This window comes from Mesoplodon densirostris, chromosome 7 (assembly GCF_025265405.1).
Source record: "Mesoplodon densirostris isolate mMesDen1 chromosome 7, mMesDen1 primary haplotype, whole genome shotgun sequence".
Lineage (NCBI taxonomy): Eukaryota > Metazoa > Chordata > Mammalia > Artiodactyla > Ziphiidae > Mesoplodon > Mesoplodon densirostris.
Window position 1 is genome coordinate 60,921,303 of NC_082667.1, and position 24,584 is coordinate 60,945,886.

The 24,584-nt window shown below is 42.5% G+C and overlaps 1 protein-coding gene and 1 long non-coding RNA gene across 2 annotated transcripts in view; one reads left to right on the top strand and one right to left on the bottom strand.

Moving 5' to 3' along the window:
• The first annotated feature begins 649 nt into the window (after window positions 1–649).
• LOC132494329 (uncharacterized) overlaps window positions 650–24,584 on the top strand; it is a 72,496-nt gene continuing 48,561 nt past the window's right edge. Inside the window, exons 1-2 of the long non-coding RNA XR_009533044.1 lie at window positions 650–900; window positions 19,356–19,526. This is a non-coding gene — a long non-coding RNA (uncharacterized LOC132494329). The remainder of the gene's footprint in view (window positions 901–19,355; window positions 19,527–24,584) is intronic.
• FOLR2 (folate receptor beta) lies at window positions 1,932–4,007 on the bottom strand. Its single transcript, XM_060104211.1, has 4 exons — window positions 3,858–4,007; window positions 2,616–2,804; window positions 2,368–2,503; window positions 1,932–2,218 (listed from the first exon to the last, which is right to left on the bottom strand). Exons 1-4 carry the CDS (start codon window positions 4,005–4,007, stop codon window positions 1,932–1,934), a joined length of 762 nt encoding a protein of 253 aa, XP_059960194.1.

The window sequence follows — 24,584 nt, forward strand, 5'->3', positions numbered from 1 at the left end:
CTCATGCTCTGTAAAATGGGGATAACTTTATGAGGGCAGACTCAATAGGACTGTTCTTGTAAAGCTCTCCGCACGGGGCCTGGCATTCTGTGGGCGCTCCCGAACAGCGGCTATTTTTATTATTAATTAAGGAGTAACGAAGGTGACAGCTGTGTAAACTGTAAAGCGCGGCAATGGAACGAACGGGTATTATTAGCACCCGCCCCCATCCCAGCTACTCCCTCCAAGTCAACAAACTCGAGCCTCTGTAAGCGGGATGCGGAGCCAGGAGCGCCCTAGACCAGGCTCGCTCTGACAACCCCCGTCCCCTTCCCCTCCCACAAGGGCCGGTAGGGCCCCCTGGGCCTCCCGGAAAGGGGGCGGGGTCCTTAGGAAGGTCTGGACCGCCCCTCCCCACAAAAAGACCTAGCCCGTGGCGGCGTCTCCTGGGAGTCCGCTTCCTGCCCCGCCCCTCCGCCCCCTGGATCCTTAAAGGCGCAGACCTCCAGCCTGGCTCCCACTGCTGCCAACTCTTAGGCCGCTGTCGGAGGATCCCCTTTAACCTGCGAGAGAACTTTAACTTTGCTAAATTGAACTTGTGTCTGGGTCAGTTCCAACGAGCTCCTTTCTCTGTTTCAAATATGCATTGACTTCACCCAGCTGGAGCAAAGCCTGGGACGTGGAGCGGGGTCCGTGTGGCCTTCCAGACTAGATAAATGTAATGACTGAGACTCACCCACACGGTAAACAGCGTCTCAAGACCCCTCCAGCAACCCAGTAACTCGTCCTCCAATCTGTGGCCAACTTCCCCTATCAGTCACCTCTTGGTATGAGGCGGCGGGAGAGACCCGGACTACGAGTCTTCACTCCTGGGTTCTTGTCCTAGCTTGATGACACCTCCTGCCTGGCGTTCTCACACAGGTACCTGCACCTCTCTGAGGAAAACTGCGGTTGGGATGTGGAGACAAAGGCTTCCCCAGGGGGAATGGGGAAGGGGGAGACCCTGAGGTATAAACTCAGGCCCAGTTCCTGGGGGCTGTGCAACGACAGAGCAATCCTCTAGGAGAGGCATATCTACCAACCCTGGAGGGGACAAAGGTGCCGGAGAAGTTCCTGCCCCCTGGGAAGCCCCTAAGGGTTTCCGCAGCTTTTCCAGCCACGCTTCCAGGACACAGCAGGGCTGAACCAGTGCAAGGCTCCGGAGTATTTCCTCCCCAGGAACCTCACAGATGTCCTCCCCAATCTGCTCTCTTCCTCTTCTGAGGCTCCCAAGCCCCAACTCTGCCCCTTCAATCCACATGGGGTGAATTTATTTTCACACCAGACCCGCTGCACCCCCTGCCCCGGGAATCCAAAGCCTTCCCTGGCTCCCATCCCCAGCTTTCCCAGAGCAGCAGAGCTGAGCACAGAGCCAGGCAGACAAGGCCTGGGGGAAAGGAAGGGTATTTGGGGCCCAGTATAAATGAAGTTCTGGACTTGGCGCTCTCATTTGGGGCTACAAGGGCAACAGGATCCCTGAGGACTATTAATGTGCAGGCACTAGGTTTTTAGGCAACATTTAACAACCATGAGAGAAGGAAGGGTTATTATCTTCATTTTATTGAGGAGGTATGGTTTAGAGCAGTCAAGCAACTGCTTCACTTTCACATAGTAGCAGAGCTGGGATCCAAACCCATGTCTCATTTCTCTAATCTGAAGGAATCCAAAAACTATGGAATCTGCCCTCTACCACCCACAAATTCACAACTGAAATAATTCATCAGACACGGATGTGTTGGTCTGTTTTTTAGAACTGGCTGTCAGAGAAACCATAGGCCCCACCCTGGAGCAGGAACTAGATGACAGAGGGATGGGTAATGGATGGAGGCATGCTTACGGCTTCCTCATTTGTGGGAGCTGAGCTGAGCCCAGCCTGGTCATCAAACCTGGGGACTGTCTGGGGATGGCTGGACTCAGTCATGGAGCCAGAGTGGCAAAATCAGGGCCAGGCAGAGCAGGAGAGGTCTAATCCCCTGGGGCATGGCCCCAGCAGTCATGGCCAAGGCATAGAACCTCGCCACCTCCTCGTTGGGGTTGCCCTGGGCGGGGTCGAACCACATCTGGATGCAGCGGCCACTGCCCCGGCTGTAGTTGCTGAGCTTGTAGGAGTGACTCCAGAGGCCCTCACACAGGGCTGCCGGCGTGGGGAAGTAGAACTCAAATGTGCCACAGGTGGTCCCAGTTGGACACTTGTTAGATCCTGCAGGGTGGGAGAGGGTAGGCACGGACATTCAGCCCCTGGGCCCAAAGCTCATTTCTGGCCCCCCTTAGAAATCCTTGCCCAACCCCAAATCTTCAAACCCCCTTTCTCCATTCTCCACCTCCATCTCTCCACCCTCAGGCCCTCACCTGAGGTCCAGTTCCAGCCCTTGTGCCAGTTGCTCTTGCAGGTGTAGGAGGTGCGGCAGTCTTCCCACCAGCTCTGACAGTCCTCTTTGCACAGGGGCACGTTCAGGAACCGTTCTTTGCGCCAGCTCTGGTTCACCTGGGGGGAGCAGGGGGAGAGAGGGCTCCAGTCAGCCTGAGATGTTGGTAGGAACAGCCTTGACTGAGTTGGGCGACAGCCTGCCGGGGTGGGGTGAGGGAGACACCAATACCTCCTGGATCCAGGGCCCCAGGTTAGGTGAGCACTCGTATAAACAGTTGTCCTGAATGAAGTGGCGCTTGCAGGCGGGCTCCATCTTGCCACAGTGATCCCAGTTAAAGTTATACAGGGAGGAGGTGTCCCTGTGCAGCTCCTGGCTGACTTTGGCAGAGCAGCAGGCATTCTTCTTCCAGGGGATGCACTGCGGTGGGGGGAAGACATGAGACTAACTGCCTCCCCGACCACAAGCTCTGCCACCTCCAGTCTCTTCCCATTGGCTCTTGCTCTCCTGCCCCAGGTAGGTTTTCCTAGGAACGCTCACTGTTAGGACCTCTCTGTCCTTGGCCTCCAGAAACTCTGGTCTTGGGAGAGACTCAGTTACAACAGTGTGATGGGGAGGCAGGGGTGGTGAGAGCCTGGGAGAAACCCTGTCTTGGGGAGACAATAGTTATCATTTATACAGCGCTTGATACTTTATACAAAGTATTTTATTTTTTCACTAAAAAATAATTACTGAGTACTTGTTTTATGCCAGTTACTGTTCTAGATGCTGGGAATACAGAAGAGAACAAAACAGAAATGTGTGTTCTGGTGAGGGGAGACAGTAAGAACTAAAAGAGAAAAAAATATATATCAAGATCTGATCAGTTATATGGAGGAAATTACAGCAGGGAATGGAAATATGGAGTATGGGATGACTGTTGAAATTTTAAATGGGGTGATTGTGAACAGCCTCACTGGAAGGTGGCATTTTGAGCAAAGGAGAAAAGGGGATACGCTCTGCAGTAATACACGCTGAAGTCTCTCACCCTTTAAACCCCTGGAGTTGCCCACCTCAGTCCTACCCCTACCCCACCACAAGGGCAAGTCCTGTCCCATTGCTCTGTGTGTCTGTGTGCTTCTCTGGGCCTCAGTTTCCTAAATTGTGTCATGTGGAGGAGAATATCATCTACCCACATCACAGGACCCCTGGGAATATGAAATCACACACAGAAAACACATGACACCTGGTAGGTGCTCAGTAAATGATCATTCCTCCTTATTGCCGACACGGTATCCTATCCTGAGCAGGCCACCCCTAGAATCACGCCAGCCACTCCCCCGCATCCTACCTTCACCCTCTCCCACAGTGATAATTCATGATGTGTGTGTGTGGTGAAGGGGCTGACCCCGCGACCCCTCCCTCACCACCCTGACTTCCTCTCCCTTGTCTGAACAAGCCGCCTCCCCACCCAGAGCCACACTCCATCCTCACCTGGTCATGTAGCTTGTCCTCAGGGCCTGGCTTTATCTTGTGGTGCTTGGCAACCATGCAGACATTGAGCAGGTCTGTCCTGGCCTGGGCACTGCACTGGTAGGCCATCCAGGCCAGAAACAGCAGAAGGGGTGTCAATTTCCAGGGCATGTCTTTCTTTTCCTGCAGAGGCAGCTGTGGTTAGGGAGACCAAAGCCTGAGGGGAGAGAGTCCCATGCAGGGTGCCACCTTCACCTCCTGCCTCAGTCTCCCCAGCTCCACACTGAAGGATGGGGTCAGATCCTGTTCCTTCAGTGTTGGGGTCCTGAGGCTCCTTGAGACTGAAGTAGAGAAGATGGGCAAAAGGGGCGGCTCCCTCACCTCAGGTTCGAAGGGCTCAGAAGGGGATCTGGGATTAGAGGGTGAGCCCTAGGGGAATCTTCCCAAGGTGGAGGAGATGCCTTGTGCTCTCACCTTCTCTCTGGACTTGATCTAAGAAAAGTAACTAATTCAGGTCCATGCCCTGCTCCCCTGAAAGGGGCCAGGGACACACAGTGCCTTCATCCTGTGTCCAGCAAGTGCTCTGCCTTTACACCCTGGAGCACCTGGGTTCCCATGACGGGTTAGAAACCCTGTTAGCCCTGGGGTGGCAGCAACCCAGCTCTGCTGAGTTCTCCGAATCAGCACAAGGATCAAATGAGGTAACACGCAGGATGGTGTTTGGTTAAGTGATACAGAAATGACAAGGGTGGGGGTTTTTTTGTTTTGTTTTTTTAAAGATTCCACATATAAGCAGTATCATATGATACTTGTCTTTCTCTCTCTGGTTCATTTCACTTAGTATGATAATCTCTAGGTCCATCCATGTTGTTGCAAATGGCATCATTTCATTCTTTTTTATGGCTGAGTAATATTCCATTGTATATATGTACCACATCTTCTTTATCCACTCAGTTTGTTAATGGACATTTAGGTTGCTACTGGGACTCTACTTTTTTTTTTTTTTTTTTTTTTTGGCTGCATTAGATCTTCGTTGCTGCACGAGGGCTTTCTTTAGTCGTGTCTAGTGGGGGCTACTCTGCATTGCAGTGTGCAGGCTTTTCATTGCGGTGGCTTCTCGTTGTGGAGCACAGGCTCTAGGTGCGTAGGCTTCAGTAGTTGTGGCACGCGGGCTCAGTAGTTGTGGTGCACGGGCTTAGTTGCTCCGCAGCATGTGGGATCTTCCTGGACCAGCTCGAACCCGTGTCCCCTGCCTTGGCAGGCAGATTCTTAACCACTGCACCACGAGGGAAGCCCCTGGGGTGGTTGTTTTTAAACAGCTTTGCTTTCTCAGACTTTTTCCTTCCCTATTCTCTGAAAGCCATTTCCTCCTGTCCACACCCCACATCGTGACTCTGGCCTTCTCAGCTCTTTCTGGACAGATGCACCAGATCCCTACCTTATCCCTCAAAACACAAATGCAGGACCCTAGTACCTGAGGGACAACATAAAAGTCTGTCGCATTGGAGCTGCTAACCAGACAAGCACTTAGAGTCATGGGAGACCCCCAGCAAAAGTGACGGCCCACTACTCTGTCCATGACTGCCTCTCACCTCTCACTCAGCCCATGACAGATCTGTTCCTTTAGGCTCTGTCACTGAGGGACCTAAGAGTTGATAATAGAGACTTTCCTCTCCCTCCCCATCCCCCATGCAGTTGATCACCAAGCCCTGGCAAGGTCTCTCAGAAAACGTTTCTGGAATTCACTTCCCTTGGCTCTGTGTTTGGGGTAAGGTCTTCCCTCCTCCAGTTTCTTCCCCTTCAAGTCACCTTCCCCAAAGGAGCCAGAGTGATCTTTCTAAAGAGAGATATGTACCAATTCACATTCCCACCAGCAGTGCAAGAGTGTTCCCTTTTCTCCACACCCTCTCCAGCATTTATTGTTTCTAGATTTCTTGATGATGGCCATTCTGACTGGTGTTAAGTGTCCATCATCAGATGAATGGATAAAGAAGATGTGGCACATATATACAGTGGAATATTACTCAGCCATAAAAAGAAACGAAACTGAGCTATTTGTAATGAGGTGGATAGACCTAGAGTCTGTCATACAGAGTGAAGTAAGTCAGAAAGAGAAAGACAAATACCGTATGCTAACACATATATATGGAATTTAAAAAAAAAGTCATGAAGAACCTAGGGGTAAAACGGGAATAAAGACACAGACCTACTTGAGAATGGACTTGAGGATATGGGGAGGGGGAAGGGTAAGCTGTGACAAAGCGAAAGAGAGGCATGGATATATATACACTACCAAACGTAAGGTAGATAGCTAGTGGGAAGCAGCTGCAGAGCACAGGGAGATCAGCTCGGTGCTTTGTGACCGCCTGGAGGGGTGGGATAGGGAGAGTGGAAGGGAGGGAGATGCAAGCGGGAAGGGATATGGGAACAGATGTATATGTATGACTGATTCACTTTGTTATAAAGCAGAAACTAATTTAAAAAAAATCAAAAAAAAAAAAAAAGAGAGAGAGATATGCCCCGCCCCTATGCGCCAACCTACCAAGTCTCCCCAGTGTCCTGTCACCATCCCCTCCTTAGGGCAACTTGCCTGAGCCTCCTTTGCTGCTGGGCGCACACACAACTCTGGATTGGCCTGTCTTCAGGTTGGCAGCAGCTCCAAGCCGCGGCACTGCCTTCTGTGTTCTCTGTCCTCAGCGCCGGATAGACTGACTAGGAGCTCTGGGAAGCATAGATACAATTTCCTCTTTCAGCTCTCCTCCTGCTCTTCCTTCTCTTAGGATCACGCCCTCTTCAAGATTGCTTTAGTCTGTCAAATGATCCATTCCTGTTTTCATTCATCTCTTTATTTGTTAATTTATTCATTCCAGGGTGCACACATTCAACATGCATCAAAATCTAGATGATTGCTCATCTCCAAGGGGGATCTGAATTTTTGACCCCAAGTGGTTGTTAGGATAAAGCTAACTTGAGGGGAATGGGACCTAGTGAGAAAGAACCCAGGCTTTGGGGCCAGGTCATGGGACCCAGTGATAGCTCCATCCCTCCCACAACTGTGGGAAATATCACTGAATCTTTCTCAGCTTCAGTTTGCTCACAAGAAGATTGTTGAGAATTATATGTAGAAAAGCCTGACATATACTGAGTAGGCTTAAAAAATTTTTTTTATTTAACTATATTTGATTTATAATATTGTGTTAGCTTCAGGTGTACAGCTTCAGATTCTTTTCCCTTATAGGTTATTACAAGATATTGAATATAATTCCCTATGCTATACAGTAAATCCTTGTTGTTCATCTATTTTATATATAGTGGTGTGTATCTGTTAATCCCATACTCCTAGTTTATCCTTCTCCCTCCCCTTTCCCATTTGGTAACCATAAGTTTGTTTTCTATGTCTGTGACTCTGTTTCTATTTTGTAAATAAGTTGATTTGTATTATTATTTTTTGGGGGGGCCACACCACATAGCAATGTATTATTTTTTGAGATTCCACATATAAGTGATATCATATAATATTTGTCTTTTTCTGCCTGACTTATTTCACTTAGTATCATAACCTGTACATCCATTCATATGCTGCAAATGGCAATATTTCATTTGTTTTTATGGCTGAGTAATATTCCATTGTGTGTATATACCACATTTTATCCATTCATCCATCCATGGACATCTGAGCTGCTTCCACCTCTTTTTTTTTTTTTTTTTTTTTTGTGGTACGCAGGCCTCTCACTGCTGTGGCCTCTCCCGTTGCGGAGCACAGGCTCTGGACGCACTGGCTCAGCGGCCATGGCTCACGGGCCCAGCCGCTCCGCGGCATGTGGGATCCTCCCGGACCGGGACACGAACCCGTGTCCCCTGCATTGGCAGGCGGACTCTCAACCACTGCGCCACCAGGAAAGCCCTGCTTCCACCTTTTGACTACTATGAAGAATGCTACTATGAACACATCTTCTTTTTCCATTCATCTATTAATGGACATTTAGGTTGCTTGAGTAGGCTTAAATGGCAGCTATCAGATTAATTTATGAGCAGCCAGATGGACACAGGTAGAAGATGAGGTACAGAAGTCCAGGGTCACAGAGAAAAATTGCCTCAAATCTGATAAATGAGGATACCTCACCATCTACTATTTTTGTAACTATAATTAAACAATATTTTAGCCTTTTAAAAAATTGTGGTAAAATACAGACTATATAAAATTTACTGCCTTAACCATTTTAAGTATACAATTCAGTAGTGTTAAGTATATTCATATTGTTGTGCAACAAATCTCTAGGACATTTTCATCCTGTAAAACTGAAACTCTATTTCCATTAGTCAGCAGCTCCCCATTTCCTCCTCTCCCCAGTCCTCAGTAACCACCATTCAACCTTCTGTCTCTAAGAATTTGACTCCTCTAGATATCTCATATAATTGGGGCCATACATTATTTGTCCTTTTGTGACTGACTTATTTCACTTAGCATAATGTGCTCAAGGTTCATCCATGTGTCAGAATTTCATTCCTTTTTATAGCTGAATAATATTCCATTGTATGTATATACCACATTTTATCCATTCATCCATCCATGGACACTTGAGCTGCTTCCACCTTCTCACTATTGTGAAGAATGCTACTATGAACACAGGTATACAACTATCTCTTTGGGACCCTGCTTTCAATTCTTTTGGATATATAACCAGAAGTGGAATCGCTGGATCATACAGTAATTCTATTTTTAATTTTTGAGGAACTGTCATACTGTTTTCCAAAATGGTTGCACAATTTTACATTTCCACCAGCAGTGCACAAGGATTCAATTCAATTCAATTTCTCCACATCCTGGCCACACTTATTATTTTCTGTTGGTTTGTTTGTTTCTTTAATAGTAGCCATCCTAGTGGGTATGAGGTGGTATGTCACTGTGGTTTTGATTTGCATTTCTCTAATGATTAGTAATGTTGAGCCTTTTTTCATATGCTTGTTGGTAATTTGTATATCTTCTTTGGAGAAATGTTTATTCATGTTATTTGCCCATTTTTTAATCAGGTTATTTTGTTATTGTTAAATTATAGGAGTTCTTTATATATTCTGGATTAACCCCTTATCAGATACATGATTTGCAAATATTTTCTCCCATTCTGTATGTTGCCTTCCATTCTATTGTCTTTTGGGGCACAGAGGTTTTAAATTTTGATGTAGCCCAATTTGTCTTTTTTTTTCTTTTGTTACCTGTGCTTTTGCTATCATATCCAAGAAATCACTGCCTAATGTAATATTATGAAGCTCTTCCCCTACGTTTTCTTACAGTTGTATAGTTTTAGCTCTTATGGTTAGGACTTTGATCCATTTTGAGTTAGTTTTTGTGTGTGGTGTAAAATAGAGTCCAACTTAATTTTTTTGCATGTGAATATTCAGTTGTGTCCGTGCACCATATTTTAAAAAGATTATTCTTTCCCCTCTTGCACTGTCTTAGCACTGTTGTCAAAAATCTGGACTCTCAGCTCCATCCTGCTACTGTACTGTCTTATAGTTTTGTAGTAAGTTTTAAAATCAGGAAGCGTGAGTTCTCTAATTTTGTTCTTTTTCAAGATTGTTTTGGCTATTGTAGGCCTCTTTCATGTCCATATGGATTTTAGGATCAGGTTGTCAGTTACTCCAAAATAGCCAGCTGAAATTTTGAAAAGAATTGAGTTCAATCTGTAGATCAATTTGGGGAGTATTGTCCTCATAACAATATTAAGTCTTCTCATTGATGAACATGGAATTTCTTTCCATTTATTTAGGTTTTGCATTTCTTTCAACAATGTTTTGTAATTTTCAGTGTACAAGTTTTGTTGTTGTTGTTGTTGTTGTTTTTTAATTTGGCCTCACCATGTGGCATGTGGGATCTTATTTCCCTGGCCAGGGATTGAACCCACGCCCCTTGCAGTGGAAGCACAGAGTCTTAACCACTGGACTGCCAGGGAAGTCCCCTGTGCAAGTCTTTTACTTCGTTTGTTAAATTTTTTCCTGTGTATTTGATTCTTTTTCAAGCTATTGTGAATGGAACTGTATTCTTTTTTATTTTTTATCCTGGGCCATACATTTTATTTTTTTTAAATAAATTTATTTATTTAATTAATTTATTTTTGGCTGCATTGGGTCTTCGTTGCTGCGCACGGGCTTTCTCTAGCTGCAGCGAGCGGGGGCTACTCTTTGTTGCGGTGCGCAGGCTTCTCATTGCGGTGGCTTCTCTTGTTTCGGAGCACAGGCTCTAGGTGCATGGGCATCAGTAGTTGTGGCACGCAGGCTCAGTAGTTGTGGCTCGTGGGCTCTAGAGCGCAGGCTCAATAGTTGTGGCGCACGGGCTTAGTTGCTCCGCGGCATGTGGGATCTTCCCGGACCAGGGCTCAAACCCGTGTGCCCTGCATTGGCAGGCAGATTCTCAACCACTGTGCCACCAGGGAAGCCCAGAACTATATTCTTACATTTATTTTTGTATTGTTCATTGCTAGTGTATAGAAATACAAATGATTTTTGTGTATTGATCTGGTATCCTACAAAGTTGCTGAACTCACTTGTTAGTAATCATGTGTTTGAGGATTCCTTAGGATTTTCTATATAGAATGTCACATCATTTGTGAATAGAAAGTTTTACTTCTAGCTTTCCAATTTGTATGGATCTTATTTCTTTTTCTTCACTAATAGCCCTAGCTACAACTTTTATACAGCATTGAGTAGACATGATGAGAGTGGATATACCTGTCTTATTGCTCATCTTAGGGCTAAAGCCTTTTGGCATAGAACAGGATGTTAGCTGTGGGTTTTTCATAGATGTCCTTTATCACATTGGGGAAAATCCCTTCTATTCCTTGTTTGTTCAGTGCTTTTTTTTGTTTTTTTAACAGAAGGAGTTTAGATTTTGTCAAATGATGTTCCTGCATCCATTAAGACGATCATGTGGTTTTGTATTTTATTCTAGTAATATGGTGTATTAAATCAATTAATTTTGAGATGTTAAACCAACTTGCATTCTTTAGATTCCCCCAGCTGGTAATGGTGTATAATCCTTTTTATATGCTGCTGGGTTCACTTTGATTTTTTTTTTTTTTTTGCAGTATGCGGGTCTCTCACTGTTGTGGCCTCTCCCGTTGCGGAGCACAGGCTCTGGACGCACAGGCTCAGTGGCCATGGCTCACAGGCCCAGCCACTCCGCGGCATGTGGGATCTTCCCGGACCGGGGCTCGAACCTGTGTCCCCTGCATCGGCAGGCGGACTCTCAACCACTGCGCCAGCAGGGAAGCCCCAGTTTGATGTTTTGTTGAGCAGATTTACGTCTTTATTCATAAAAGATGTTGGTCTGTAGTTTTCTTTTCTTGTCATGACTTTGTCTGATTTTATATCAGAGTAACACTGGTCTCATGGAATGAGTTGGGGAGTGTTCTCTCCCCTTCTTTTTTGAAAGAATTTGTGAAGGATTGGTATTAATTATTCTTTAACCATTTGGTAGAATGCATCACTGAGGCCATCTGGGCCTGAGCTTTTCTTTGTGGAAGTCTTAAAATGACTAATTCAGGGACTTCCCTGATGATACAGTGGTTAAGACTCTGCGCTTCCACTGCAGGGGGCGTGGGTTCTGGCTGGGGGAACTAAGATCCCGCATGCCTCGGCACGGCCAAAATAAATAGATAAATAAATAAATAAAAATTTAAAAATACTAGTTCAATCTCTGTACCTGTTATAGGTATACTTCAATGTTTTACTTATTCTGGTGTTGTCTTTGGTAGCTTGTGTCTTTCTAGGAATTTGTCCATTTCATTTATGTTATATAATTTATTGACTTACAGTTGTTCATAGTATTCTCTTACAATGCTTTTTATTTCTGTAAGGATAATAGTGATGTCCCCTCTCTTACTCATGATTTTAATAATTTGATTCTTCTCTCTTTTTTTTCTTAAAATCAATGTAGCTAAAGACTTATCAGTTTTGTTTATCTTTTCATAAAACCAACTTTTGGCTTTCTTCATTTTCTCTATTGTTTTTCTATCCTCTATTCCATTTATTTTTGCTTTGCTCATTATTTCTTTCCTTCTGCCGGCTTTGGGTTCTTTGTCTATTCTATTTTTGTAAGGTAATAGGTTAATTATTGATTTAAAATCTTTCTTCTTTTTTTTTTTTTTTTTTTCTTTTTCTTTTTTGCGGTATGCGGGCCTCTCACTGCTGTGGCCTCTCCCGCTGCAGTGCACAGGCTCCGGATGCGCAGGCCCAGCGGCCATGGCTCACGGGCCCAGCCGCTCCGCGGCATATGGGATCCTCCCAGACCGGGGCACGAACCCGTATCCCCTGCATCGGCAGGCGGACTCTTAACCACTGCGCCACCAGGGAGGCCCTCTTCTTTTTTAATATAGGCATTTATAGCTCTAAATTTCCCTCTGAGCACTGCTTTAGCTGTATCCAATTTTTTTTAATAAATTTATTTATTTATTCATTTTATTTAATTTTTTTTGCTGCATTGTCTCTTTGCTTGCACGCAGGTTTTCTCTAGTTGCTGAGATTGGGGGCTACTCTTTGTTGTGGTGTGCGGCCCTCTCATTGTGGCGGCTTCTCTTGTTGCAGAGCACAGGCTCTAGGCACGTGGGCTTCAGTAGTTGTGGCACACGGGCTTCAGTAGTTGTGGCTCGTGGGCTATAGAGCGCAGGCTCGGTAGTTGTGGCACACGGGCTTAGTTGCTCTGTGGCATGTGGGATCTTCCCGGGCCAGGGCTCGAACCCATGTCCCCTGCATTGGCACAGGCTCCGGACGCACAGGCTCAGCGGCCATGGCTCACGGGCCCAGCCGCTCCGTGGCATATGGGATCTTCCCGGACCAGGGCACAAACCCGTGTCCCCTGCATTGGCAGGTGGACTCTCAACCACTGCGCCACCAGGGAAGCCTTGCAGGCAGATTCTTAACCACTGCGCCACCAGGGAAGCCCCCAATTAGTTTTGATATTCTTCATTTTCATTTCATTCATCTTAAAGTTTTTTCTAATATCTCTTGTGATTTATTATTTTACTCATTGATAACTTAGGAGTGTATTATTTAACTTACACATATTTGTGAATTTCCTAAATAGTCCTCTTTTTTGATTTCCAGTTTCATTCCATTGGGTTCAGAGAACATTGTATTGTTTCAACTCTTTTAAATGCATTGGTGCTTTTTAAAATGGCCAAACATATGATGTTCCATATGCACTTGAGAAGAATATATATTATTCTGTTGTTTTTTGATGTGTTCTACAGATATCTGCTAGGTCTAGCTGGTTTATAATGTTGTGCAAGTCTTCTATTTCCCTGTTGATCTTCTGCCGAGTTATTCTATTCGTTTTTGGTAGGGGGTATTGAAATCTCCAACTGTTATTATTGAATTCTGTAGTTCTGTGCTCAATTCTGTCAGTTTTTTATTTCATGTATTTTGGAACTCTATATTTATGTTTATAATTGTTATGTGTTCCTGATGGATTGACCCTTTTATTATTATAAAACGCCTTTCTTTGCCTCTTAATAATTTTTGTCTTAAATTCTGTTTGTCTGATAGCATTTTAACCATCCCAGATATCTTTTGGTTATTTTTTGCATGATGTATCTTTCTTCCATCCTTTAATTTCAACTTTTTGTCTATGAATCTACAGTGTGAGTCATGTAGCCAGCATTTGGTAGGATAATGATTTTTTTATCTGCTAATCTCTGCACTTTAATTGGGAGTATTTAATCCCTTTATATAAAATGTAATTACTAATTATATGTTTTACATCTTTAATTTTATTTGCTTTATATATGTTGTTTGTCTTTTTTGTTCCTCTGTTTCTCCATTACGCCGTCTTTGTGTTTAATTCATATTTTGTAGTGTACCATTTTAATGCCTTTGTTGTTTCTTTTACTATATATATATATATATATATATATTTTTTTTTTTTTTTGCGGTTCACGGGCCTCTCACTGTTGTGGCCTCTCCCGTTGCGGAACACAGGCTCCGGACGCGCAGGCTCAGCAGCCATGGCTCACGGGCCCAGCCGCTCCGCGGCATGTGGGATCTTCCCGGACCGGGGCTCGAACCCATGTCCCCTGCATCGGCAGGCGGACTCTCAACCACTGTGCCACCAGGGTAACCCTCTTTTACTATAATTTTTGAGTTTTTTCTTACTAGTTGCTCAGAGATTACAACTAACATCATAATTTATAACAATCTAGTTGATGTTAATACCGAGCTTCAATAGTATTCAAAACTTTGCTCCAATATAGCTTCATTTCCTCCCCCACTCCTTTGTACCATTATTGTCATACAAATTATAATTTTACACATTATGAACATATCAACAGACTTTTAATAATTATTATTTTACACAGCCGTCTTTTTCCATTAGATAGGAAAAGAGAAGTGTTACAACATAAATACATTTATACCATATTTTATATTTCTTTGTATATTAACTTTTACTTATGCTCTTGATTTCTTCATGGGGATTCACATACTGTCTGGTGGCCTTTCATTTCAGCTTGAAGAACAACCTTTAGTATTTCTTGTAAAGGAAGTCTGCTAGCAACAAATTCTCTCAGTTTTGGTTTATTTGGGTATGTATTAATTTCGCCTTCCTTTTTTAAAAATATTTATTTATTTATTTGGTTGCACTGGGTCTTAGTTGCAGCACGTGGGCTCCTTAATTGCAGCACACGGGCTCCTTAGTTGTGGCATGTGAACTCTTAGTTGTGGCATGCATGTGGGATCTAGTTCCCTGACCAGGGATTGAACCTGGGCCCCCTGCATTGGGAGCGTGGAGTCTTAACCACTGTGCCACCAGGGAAAGTCCCTCTCTTTCATTTTTGAAGGATAGTTTTTCTGGTTATAGAATTCTGTTTTTTTTCTTTTTCTTTTTTTTTTTTTTTTGGCTGAACCGTGCAGCTTGCGGGGTTTTAGTTCCCTGACCAGGGATTAACCTGTGCCCTTGGCAGTGAAAGCAGGGAGTCCTAACCACTGGACCGCCAGGGAATTCCCCTTGGTTATAGAATTCTTGATTGAGCTTTTTCACTTCAGCACTTTGAATATATCATCCCACTGCCTCCTGGCCTTCATCGTTGCTGATGAGACATTAGCAGTTACTCTTATTGAGGGTACTTTGTACATGATAAGTTGTTTTTCTATTGCTGCTTGTAAGATTCTCTCTTTGTCTTCCAGTAGTTTGACTCTGATGTGTTTAAGTGTGAATTTCTTTGAGTTTATATTATCTTGATGTCATTGAGCTTCTCAGATGTGTAGATTAATGTTTTTTTATAAAATCTGAGATTAGGCCATGATTTCTCCAATATTATAATATTTATATCTTCCCCCCCCTTATAGAACTCCCATTGTGCATATTTTGTTATGCATAATGGTTATCACCACAAGTCCCTGAGGCTGTGTTCATTTTTCCCTCTTTTTTTTTTTTGTCCTTAAGAATGGACAATTTCTGTTTTCCATCTTCACATTTATAGGTTCTTCAAACCTGAAGCCACTTCAAACGTGCTGCTGAGCACCTCTAATAAAAAAAAACTTTTATTCAGGCTTTCTTTTTTTAGAGCAGCTTAAGGTTCATAATGAAATTGAGGGGAAGGTACAGAAATTTCCTATATATCCGCTGCCCCCACACGTACATAGCTTCCTCCATTATAACATCCCCAGCCAGAGTGGTACATTGTTACAATTGATGAACCTACATTGACACATCTTAATCACCCAAAGTCCATAATTTACATTAGGGTTCACTCTTGGTGTTGTACATGCAATGAATTTGGACAAATGCATAACTGTATCCATCATTATAATATACAGAGTATTTTCACTGCACTGAAAATCCTCTGTGCTCTGCCTACACCCCCCTCCCCACAATCCCAGCAACCACTGATCCTTTTGCTATCTCTATACTTTTGCCTTTTCCAAATGTCATATAGTTAGAAACATACAGTATGTAGCTTTTTCATATTGGCTTCTTCCACTTAGTACTACATATTTACGGTTCCTCCATGTCTTTTTTATAAAATATTTATTTATTTAATTTACTTATTTTCTTTATTTTTTTGGCTGCATCCGATCTTAGTTGCGGCACGCGGGCTCTTCGTCATAGCGCATGGGCTTCTTTCTAGTTGTGGCATGAGGGTTTTTTTCCTCTAGTTGTGGTGCCCAGGCTCCAGGACACGTGCGCTCTGTAGTTTGCGGCACACGGACTCTCTTGTCGAGGCATTCGAGCTCAGTAGTTGTGGTGAGCCAGCTGAGTTGCCCCGCAGCATGTGGGATCTTAGTTCCCCGACCAGGGATTGAACCCGCATCCCCTGCATTGGAAGGTGGATTCTTAACCACTGGACCACCAGGGAAGTCCCCAGTTCCCCTATGTCTTTTCATGGCTTGATAGTTCATTTCTTTTTAGTGTTGAATAATATTCCATTATCTGGGTGTACCACAGTTTATTTACCCACTCACCTACTGAAGGACATCTTGGTTGCTTCAAAGGTTTAGCAATTATGAATAAAGCTGCTATAGACATTAATATGCAGGTCTTAGTGTAGAAATAACTTTTCAACTCCTTTGGGTAAATACTAAGGAGCATGAGTACTGGATCATGTGGTAAGAGTATGTTTAGTTTTTTAAGAAACCATCAAACTGTCTTCCAAAGTGGCTATACTACTGTGCATTCCCACCAGCAATGAATGAAAGTTCCTTTTGCTCCACATCCTCACCACTATTTGGTGTTGTCAGTGTTCCAGATTCTGGCCATTCTAATAGGTGTGTAATGGTATCATGTTGTTGTGTTGTTGTTGTTGTTTTTAAATAGATTTATTTATTTGTTTGTTTGTTTTTGGCTGCGTTGGGTCTTCGTTGCTGTGTGCGGGCTTTCTCTAGTTGAGGCGAGCAGGGGCTACTCTTCGTTGTGGTGTGCGGGCTTCTCATTACAGTGGCTTCTCTTGTTGTGGAGCACGGGCTCTAGAGTGCAGCCTCAGTGGTTTTGGCGCATGGGCTTAGTTGCTCTGTGGCATGTGGGATCTTCCCAGACCAGGGCTCAAATCCATGTCCCCTGTATTGGCAGGGGGATTCTTAATCACTGTGCCACCAGGGAAGCCCCATGTTGTTGTTTTAATTTGCATTTCCTAATGACATATAACATGCAACATGTTTTCATATGCTTATGTGATATCTGTATATCTTCTTTGATGAAGTATTTGTTAATGTCTTTGGCCCATTTTTTTTTAATCAGGTTGTTTTCTTTAATCAGGTTGTTTAGTTTTAAAAGTTCTTTGTATATTTTGGATAACAGGCATTTATCAGATATATCTTTTGCAAATATGTTCTCCCAGTCTGTGGCTTGTCCTTTCACCTTTCACTCTCTTGACAATATCTTTTTTTTTTTTTTTTTGACATGCTGCATGGCTTGTGGTATCTTAGTTCTTCAACTAGGGATCGAAGTCAGACCCCGGCAGTGAAAGCACTGAGTCCTAACCACTGGACCTCCAGGGAATTTCCAACAATGTCTTTAATTGAGCAAAAATTTTTAATTTTGATTAAATCTAGCTTATCAGTTCTTTCTTTCATGGATCTTGCCTTTGGATCATCACCTAACCCAGAGCTGAGGTATTGGAGCCTTCTCAGGTATTTCCTGGACATATTCACATTTCTGCAAATGCACATGAATTGAAGATCCCCAGGTAGAGATGTCAGAGCTTTTCAAAGCTCACTTTTGGCATCTCATTCCCTGATGTTCCTTTTAAGTTTTTTGTCCTGCCTCTTGTTTGCCACAACTGGTAGGAAGCTGGGATGTCAAATAATTTGCTGCCAATTATTTAGACAAACACCTAGGCATTGGGTTTCTCACTGGGTGGGCTCTGAGTCAGACAAGCCCTGTGAATGGGGCTCTTAACAGAGCTTCCAGATAGATCAAGTAGTGACAGTTCTCTAGGGATAGGGCTTTTGGGGAGATCCACACCCACTCTGCCCCCTCTAGTGGCTGCTAGGCCACTGGTTTTCATAGCTACTGTAGTTGTGAGGCTGCTGATTTTGGAGACTACTGTGGAGTTGGGGAGAGGAGGATGGGAAAAAGCAAATAAAAGTACCACAAAGCTCATTGTTCCTGCTGATATTCAGCCATTTTTCTTGAATAAATTCTCCTTAGGTTTTTGACAACTTTGATTAATTTCCAGAGTTCTGGAAAAGTTGATTTTGACAAGTTTTGCCAGTGTTATTGCTTTTATGGAGGAGTGGATTTTCAGATGTCCTTACTATGTCATTCCAGAAGTGCTTCTTCAGATTACTTCTATTTTAAGAAGCATAAAGCTTTAAATAATATTGGTCACTTGTAAGTAAAATGGTCTTTGAGTATACAGTCTACTGTTAACACGAATAAATAAAAGTTGTTTTTTGTTTCCTGTGTTTTTTGCCCTCATAGCAAAGTTTAGGTCCTTATCAACCTAAATTTGAACTTTCACTTCTCAAAAAAGCAAATTAATATTTTGGGCTTTGTGGTGACTTGCATCATGCTCTTGAGTCATGATACAACATGAAACAATAGGATCCCTCATTTCTAGAGAAGTTAAAATTCTTGGTGACAAGGTTGTTATAAAATATAGTTTTCTTATTAATAACACAGCCAAGACTGAGGCTATTTCCTGACAACACTTTTTTTTTTTCCTGTTTCCCTTCTCCAAGATCAGGTCCTAAATTCAGAATAATAAAACTATCAAGGCATATTTTACACCAAGATCATCTTGGCACTTCCCAGACAGCTGCTAGAATACATAAAAAATTTGTTCCCTCACAGCATGGTACTCATAAGTAAAGAAGGAGGCAAGGAGGGATGCTAAAAATAGTTAGGTATAATTGGTATGCTCAGTGTTTTAAAATTCAGCTTATCAGTATCATAAGAGCTGCCCTGTACATCATGTTCACATTGTGGAGAAAGATGTTAGAGCAAAGAGAAGAATTCGTCCTTTCTAGAGGATTTTTATACAAGGTAAAGGATTGTGTCTGTGAATGTTTAGTGATTGCAGATTTCCCCACATGAGTAAAAGCACACGCATTTTAATAAGCAAGGGTCTGCATAACGACTGTCAACAAATCTATTTCCAAGATGATTTTGTCCTTTATTTTAAAATAACCATTTATTATTGATAGTAATTTTCATGCACATCTTACAAAACAGACTGTAAGGCCCTCAAGATTTCTAAATACATCCACTGTCTATATTGCCCTTGGAGCTGAGGCAAATAGAGAGGACAAATGGAATTATAAAAAATAAGTTGGTTAAATTGATTGAGAAGACAAACTCTCCTTGTCCACCTCTCCCTCTCCGGGTTCTAATAATATGTTCTCCTCAAAACAGCTATCAACTGAGACCTCATGAAATATAGCAGTTGACAGTAAGTTCATGCTCTGTTGTATTACACCCCAGTGAAAATTCTTCTCTCTTTTATTCTGGTATTAGAAATTAATAGATTGACCGATCTTCCGTTTGTGCTAACAAGGAGTTTTCTCTTCTCTCCTTTTGTTTTCCTGAAGATCCTACCATAATTGACTGACTGGAAAATAGACTCATGGATTTGACATCACCACCATAAACTAACTCTTGGATGATTCAAGCTGTCAGAGCCCTGGGACTTGGGACTTACAGAAAAATTCCAGCCCAAAAGCAGAAGACTTCTATGGAGAAAAATGCTAAGCCACAAACAGGTAACAAGAAATAATTTTTAAAGAATTAGGGAAGTTGATGAAGGCAATATGATTGTGGTTATTATGTTGGTATTTTTGGTAATGTGCTTCATGTTCTTTTTTTGATTAGTCATATGATGCAGCCCTTTTTGTTTCCCCTGGCTGTGGTCTCTAACCCTCAATTCAGTAGACCATACTTGTGCCAACCACAATAAACACTCTCTCTAAAAAAAATTCTTGGCAATGGGCCACTCTCCTAAGCATCCCTATTGGTATTGTTTACACCTACACCAAGTACTGACTCCCTCCTTGACTGCCACGTTGGTCCAACCAGTTTCTAAAAGTTCATGATGGAATAGAGTTTGGCTCAGATGATAGATTTTTATGGAGCCAGATGCTAAATTCCTTAGAATACATCCCCTCATGGGTACACTCCACAGAAATTCAGAAATATATAAAATTCCTTATATGCTACCTTTGCCAGGGAGAGTATTCTATAGGCAATCACTCATTCATTCATTCATTCTACATATCATAAAATTCACCCATTTAACGTTTACAGTGACTTTGTGGAGTGGTGCAACCTGATCATAAATGAGTTTTAGAACATTTTCATCCCCCTTATGCCCATTTATAATTAATCCCTATTCCCAAATCCAGCCTCAGGCAACCACTAGTGTACCTTCTGTCTCTATAAATTTGCCTTTTCTGGAACTTTCATACAAATGGACTTTCACTTAGCATAATGTTTTTAAGGTTCACCCATGACATAGCATATGTCAGTAGTTCATTACTTTTTATTGCTGAATAGTATTCTGTTGTACGGATACAACACATTTTGTCTGTCTACTCACCAGTTGATGGACATTGAGCTTATTTTCAGTTTGGGGCTATTATGACTAATGCTGCTATGAACATTCACATGCAAGTCTTTGTGTGGATATGTATTTTCATTTCTCTTGAGTAGATGCTTAGTAGAATTGATGGGTTGTATGACAGTTTTTTTTTTTTTTTCTTTTTGCGGTATGCGGGCCTCTCACTGTTGTGGCCTCTCCCGTTGCGGAGCACAGGCTCCGGATGCGCAGGCCCAGCGACCATGGCTCACGGGCCCAGCCGCTCCGTGGCATATGGGATCCTCCCAGACCGGGGCACGAACCCGTATCCCCTGCATCGGCAGGCGGACTCTTAACCACTGCGCCACCAGGGAGGCCCGGGTTGTATGACAGTTTTGTGTTAACTTTTTGAGAAACTGCCACACTGTTTTCCAAAGGATGGTGCCTTTTTATATTCCCATCAGCAATATAGGAGGGTTCCAGTTTCTCTATATCTTTGTGAACATTTGTTATTGCCTGTCTTATTATTGTAGCTATTCTAGTGGGTATGAAATGGTATCTCATTTTGGTTTTAATTTGCATTTTCCTAATGACTGATGATGTTGGGCATCTTTTCATGTACTTTCTTTGATGAGATATCTATTCATTTCTTTAGCTCATTAGTTAATTTGTTGTTTGTCTTATTAAGTTGTCGGTATTCTTTGTATATTATGGATACAAGTCCGTTATCAGATATGTGTTTTGCAGATATTTCCTCTTGGCTATTTCTTGTCTTTTATTTTCTTAATGATGTCTTTTGAAGTGCAGAAGTTTTGAATTTTGATGATGTCCAGTTTATCAGTTTTTTCAGTGATGGACTGTGTTTTTGGTCCAAAAAAGAAACAAATGATGGGTGGAAGCATTAATATAAGAAATCTTTGCCTAACACAGGGTCTGGAAGATGTTCTCCTGTTTTCTTCTAAAGTTTTTATTGTTTTATCTGTTACATTTAAGTTTATGATCCCTTTTGAGTTATTTTTGTTTATGTTATGAGTTGAAGGTCTAAATTCATCTTTTTGTATGTGGATAATCAGTTGTACCAGCACATTTATTGAACCGATTATCCTTTATCCCAATGAATTGCCTTAGCACCTTTGTCAAAAATCGATCAACTATAAATATAAGGATTTATTTCTGGACTCTCAATTCTGTTTCATTAATCTATATGTCTATTTTTATGCCAGTACTGCTGCTCTAGGAAATCTTAATTTGGAAAATTATTAATGCATCCTCAAGCTAATGACTCCTCAGAAGTTGAGGATGACAACTACAGAAAGTGGGATTCTAACCAGTATTTTTAGAAACAGTTCAGAAACAGCAAAATAGGCCTTTGATAAGGTATATTGGATTGAGATGGTACTTGTCTTAAATTTCACTAATTCTAATATATCTGTAAATAAGTCATATGTATAAATAGTGTCACTGGCTCTATAGAGAATGATACATTGAATGGCTGTGTTCACAAGAGTGCCTAGGGTGGTGGCCAGTGCATTGCTCCACTTTTTGTGTTGATATAGTTCTATGTATAAGTTCAAAGAGTTGATTCTTCTTGCCAGGATCTAACTGAAAAATTAAATTTGTAACCATGACCATGCCAGAAATATAACTGACCATAACATAATAAGGTGTTTGTAGCAGCCTGTAAGTCTGTTGGCAAATATCCTGATTCCCCTCTCCTTCCCGGCACATGTTGGGACCGTATTTTTCCTGGCCTCCTGGAAGTTAGTCATGGTCATGACTAGATTTAGCCAATGAAATAAGTGATGGGTGGAAGTTTTAAGAGCCTGTATGGAATTCACCAAGTTCCCTATTCCTGTCTCGTGGAAGTATGTGATGAGATGGAGCCTCCATCAGCCTGGGCCCCTAAGTGACAAGCAGAATCCCCCTGACAACCCATATTAAGCACCATACCTTGAGCAAGAAATCAGTGTTAGTTGTGTTAAGGCACTGAGATGTTAGGGATGTTGCTGTAACATAACCTAGCTTATTACAACTTCTACAAATTATGCTTAATGTAGGAACACTGCCTAAAAATCTGTCAGATCATTGGTTTAGGAACTGCTCTAGGCATCTAGGTTTGGGTTCCAACCCTAGCTCTGCCAGACTAGCTCAGGCTTAGCTCCTCTAGTCAGGCCTGGGGTCTGTTATCCCTTTAAGATGCATTTGGCCAGTCAGAATGGCCATCATCAAAAAATCTAGAAACAATAAATGCTGGAGAGGGTGTGGAAAAAAGGGAACACTCTTGCACTGCTGGTGGGAATGTGAATTGGTACAGCCACTATGGAGAACGGTATGGAGGTTCCTTAAAAAACTACAAATAGTACTACCATATGACCCAGCAATCCCACTACTGGGCATATACCCTGAGAAAACCATAATTCAAAAAGAGACATGTACCAAAATGTTCATAGCAGCCCTATTTACAATAGCCCGGAGATGGAAACAACCTAAGTGTCCATCATCGGATGAATGGATAAAGAAGATGTGGCACATATATACAATGGAATATTACTCAGCCATAAAAAGAAATGAAATTGAGCTATTTGTAATGAGGTGGATGGACGTAGAGTCTGTCATACAGAGTGAAGTAAGTCAGAAAGAGAAAGACAAATACTGTATGCTGACACATATATATGGAATTTAAGAAAAAAATGTCATCAAGAACATAGGGGTAAGACAGGAATAAAGACACAGACCTACTAGAGCATGGACATGAGGATATGGGGAGGGGGAAGGGTAAGCTGTGACAAAGTGAAAGAGCGGCATGGACATATATACACTACCAAACGTAAGGTAGATAGCTAGTGGGAAGCAGCCGCATAGCACAGGGAGATCAGCTCGGTTCTTTGTGACCGCCTGGAGGGGTGGGATAGGGAGGGTGGGAGGGAGACGCAAAAGGGAGGGGATATGGGAACATATGTATATGTATAACTGATTAAATTTGTAAAATAAAAAAAAAAAAAAGAAGCTCAAAGTATAATGAGATAAAAATAATATCTAAAGTTTAAAAAAAAAAAAAAAGAAAAAAAGAAAATGCTGGTCAAAACAAAATACCATGGCACCATTTCATAAAACAGAAATTTATATGCATAACTCTGCATATGAAACAGTAACAATGACAGAATAAAGGTTGTGGGGAATTATTATAAAGATACAATCAAATTTTACAGATGCTGGGACTGAATTATTGCCATACCTTCTGGGAATCAGCTGCAAGGAACAACTAGGAGTTGATGTCCCAATCTCTCTGTCTCTCAAGGAATGTATGGCCTCACTTATTTCTGGTTTCTGTGCTTTTTTTCTGTTTCCTCCACCCCTCTTAATCTGCTTATACAATACAAAAAGTTCAGTGGTAACTACCATGATCATCATCAGTCTCCCTGGATCTTAACACATTTTTGAGGCAAATTGTGAAGAGAATGAAGTTGACTTTTGGCTAGCCAGAAATTGACTTCCTGATCTAATCTGCTGTGACCAGGAGCATGGGGTCATGTGGTAAAGCAAGGCCTCTGATTCTGCCCCATGGTCTGGGGTTGTGGGCAGGGGAAGTTTCTAGAAGATATGACTCTGAAAACGTCAGACAGTGAACATCCCATCTATGCAATCGGTATATATCTGGATGTTGGTATTCCTATGAATTACTTTCATTTATTTCTTTTTGCATTTAAAATCTTTTCTACGTTGTCTGAAATAACTATGTATTATTTTTCATAATAAAATTTTATCAAAAGGAAAATAGTGGGAGGATACAGGAGAGAGAAAGTAAAGAATGTTGGGAGTGAAGATGGATTAGAAATAATTGACTTCAAGTATGTTTGATAAAATTTGTGAATACCGGGCTTCCCTGGTGGCGCAGTGCAAGGGACATGGGCTAGTGCCCGGTCCAGGAAGATCCCACATGCTGCGGAGCGGCTGGGCCCGTGAGCCATGACTGCTGAGTCTGCACGTCCGGAGCCTGTGCTCTGCAACGGGAGAAGCCACAGCAGTGAGAGGCCCGCGTACCGCAAAAAAAAAAATTTTTTTTTGAATACCGGACTGAAGATCCCAGGTGATTGAGTCTTGGGGCTGATGAAGCTATATTGAGATTTCTATAAAGTGACCAGGGCTATACTTAGGGTGAGGACTTGCAGGACTTTGGAGGAGGGCCCTCTCCTTATATTTTACGAATAAGGATTATTTGTCTCATGAAGTCACTGAAACTAATAAT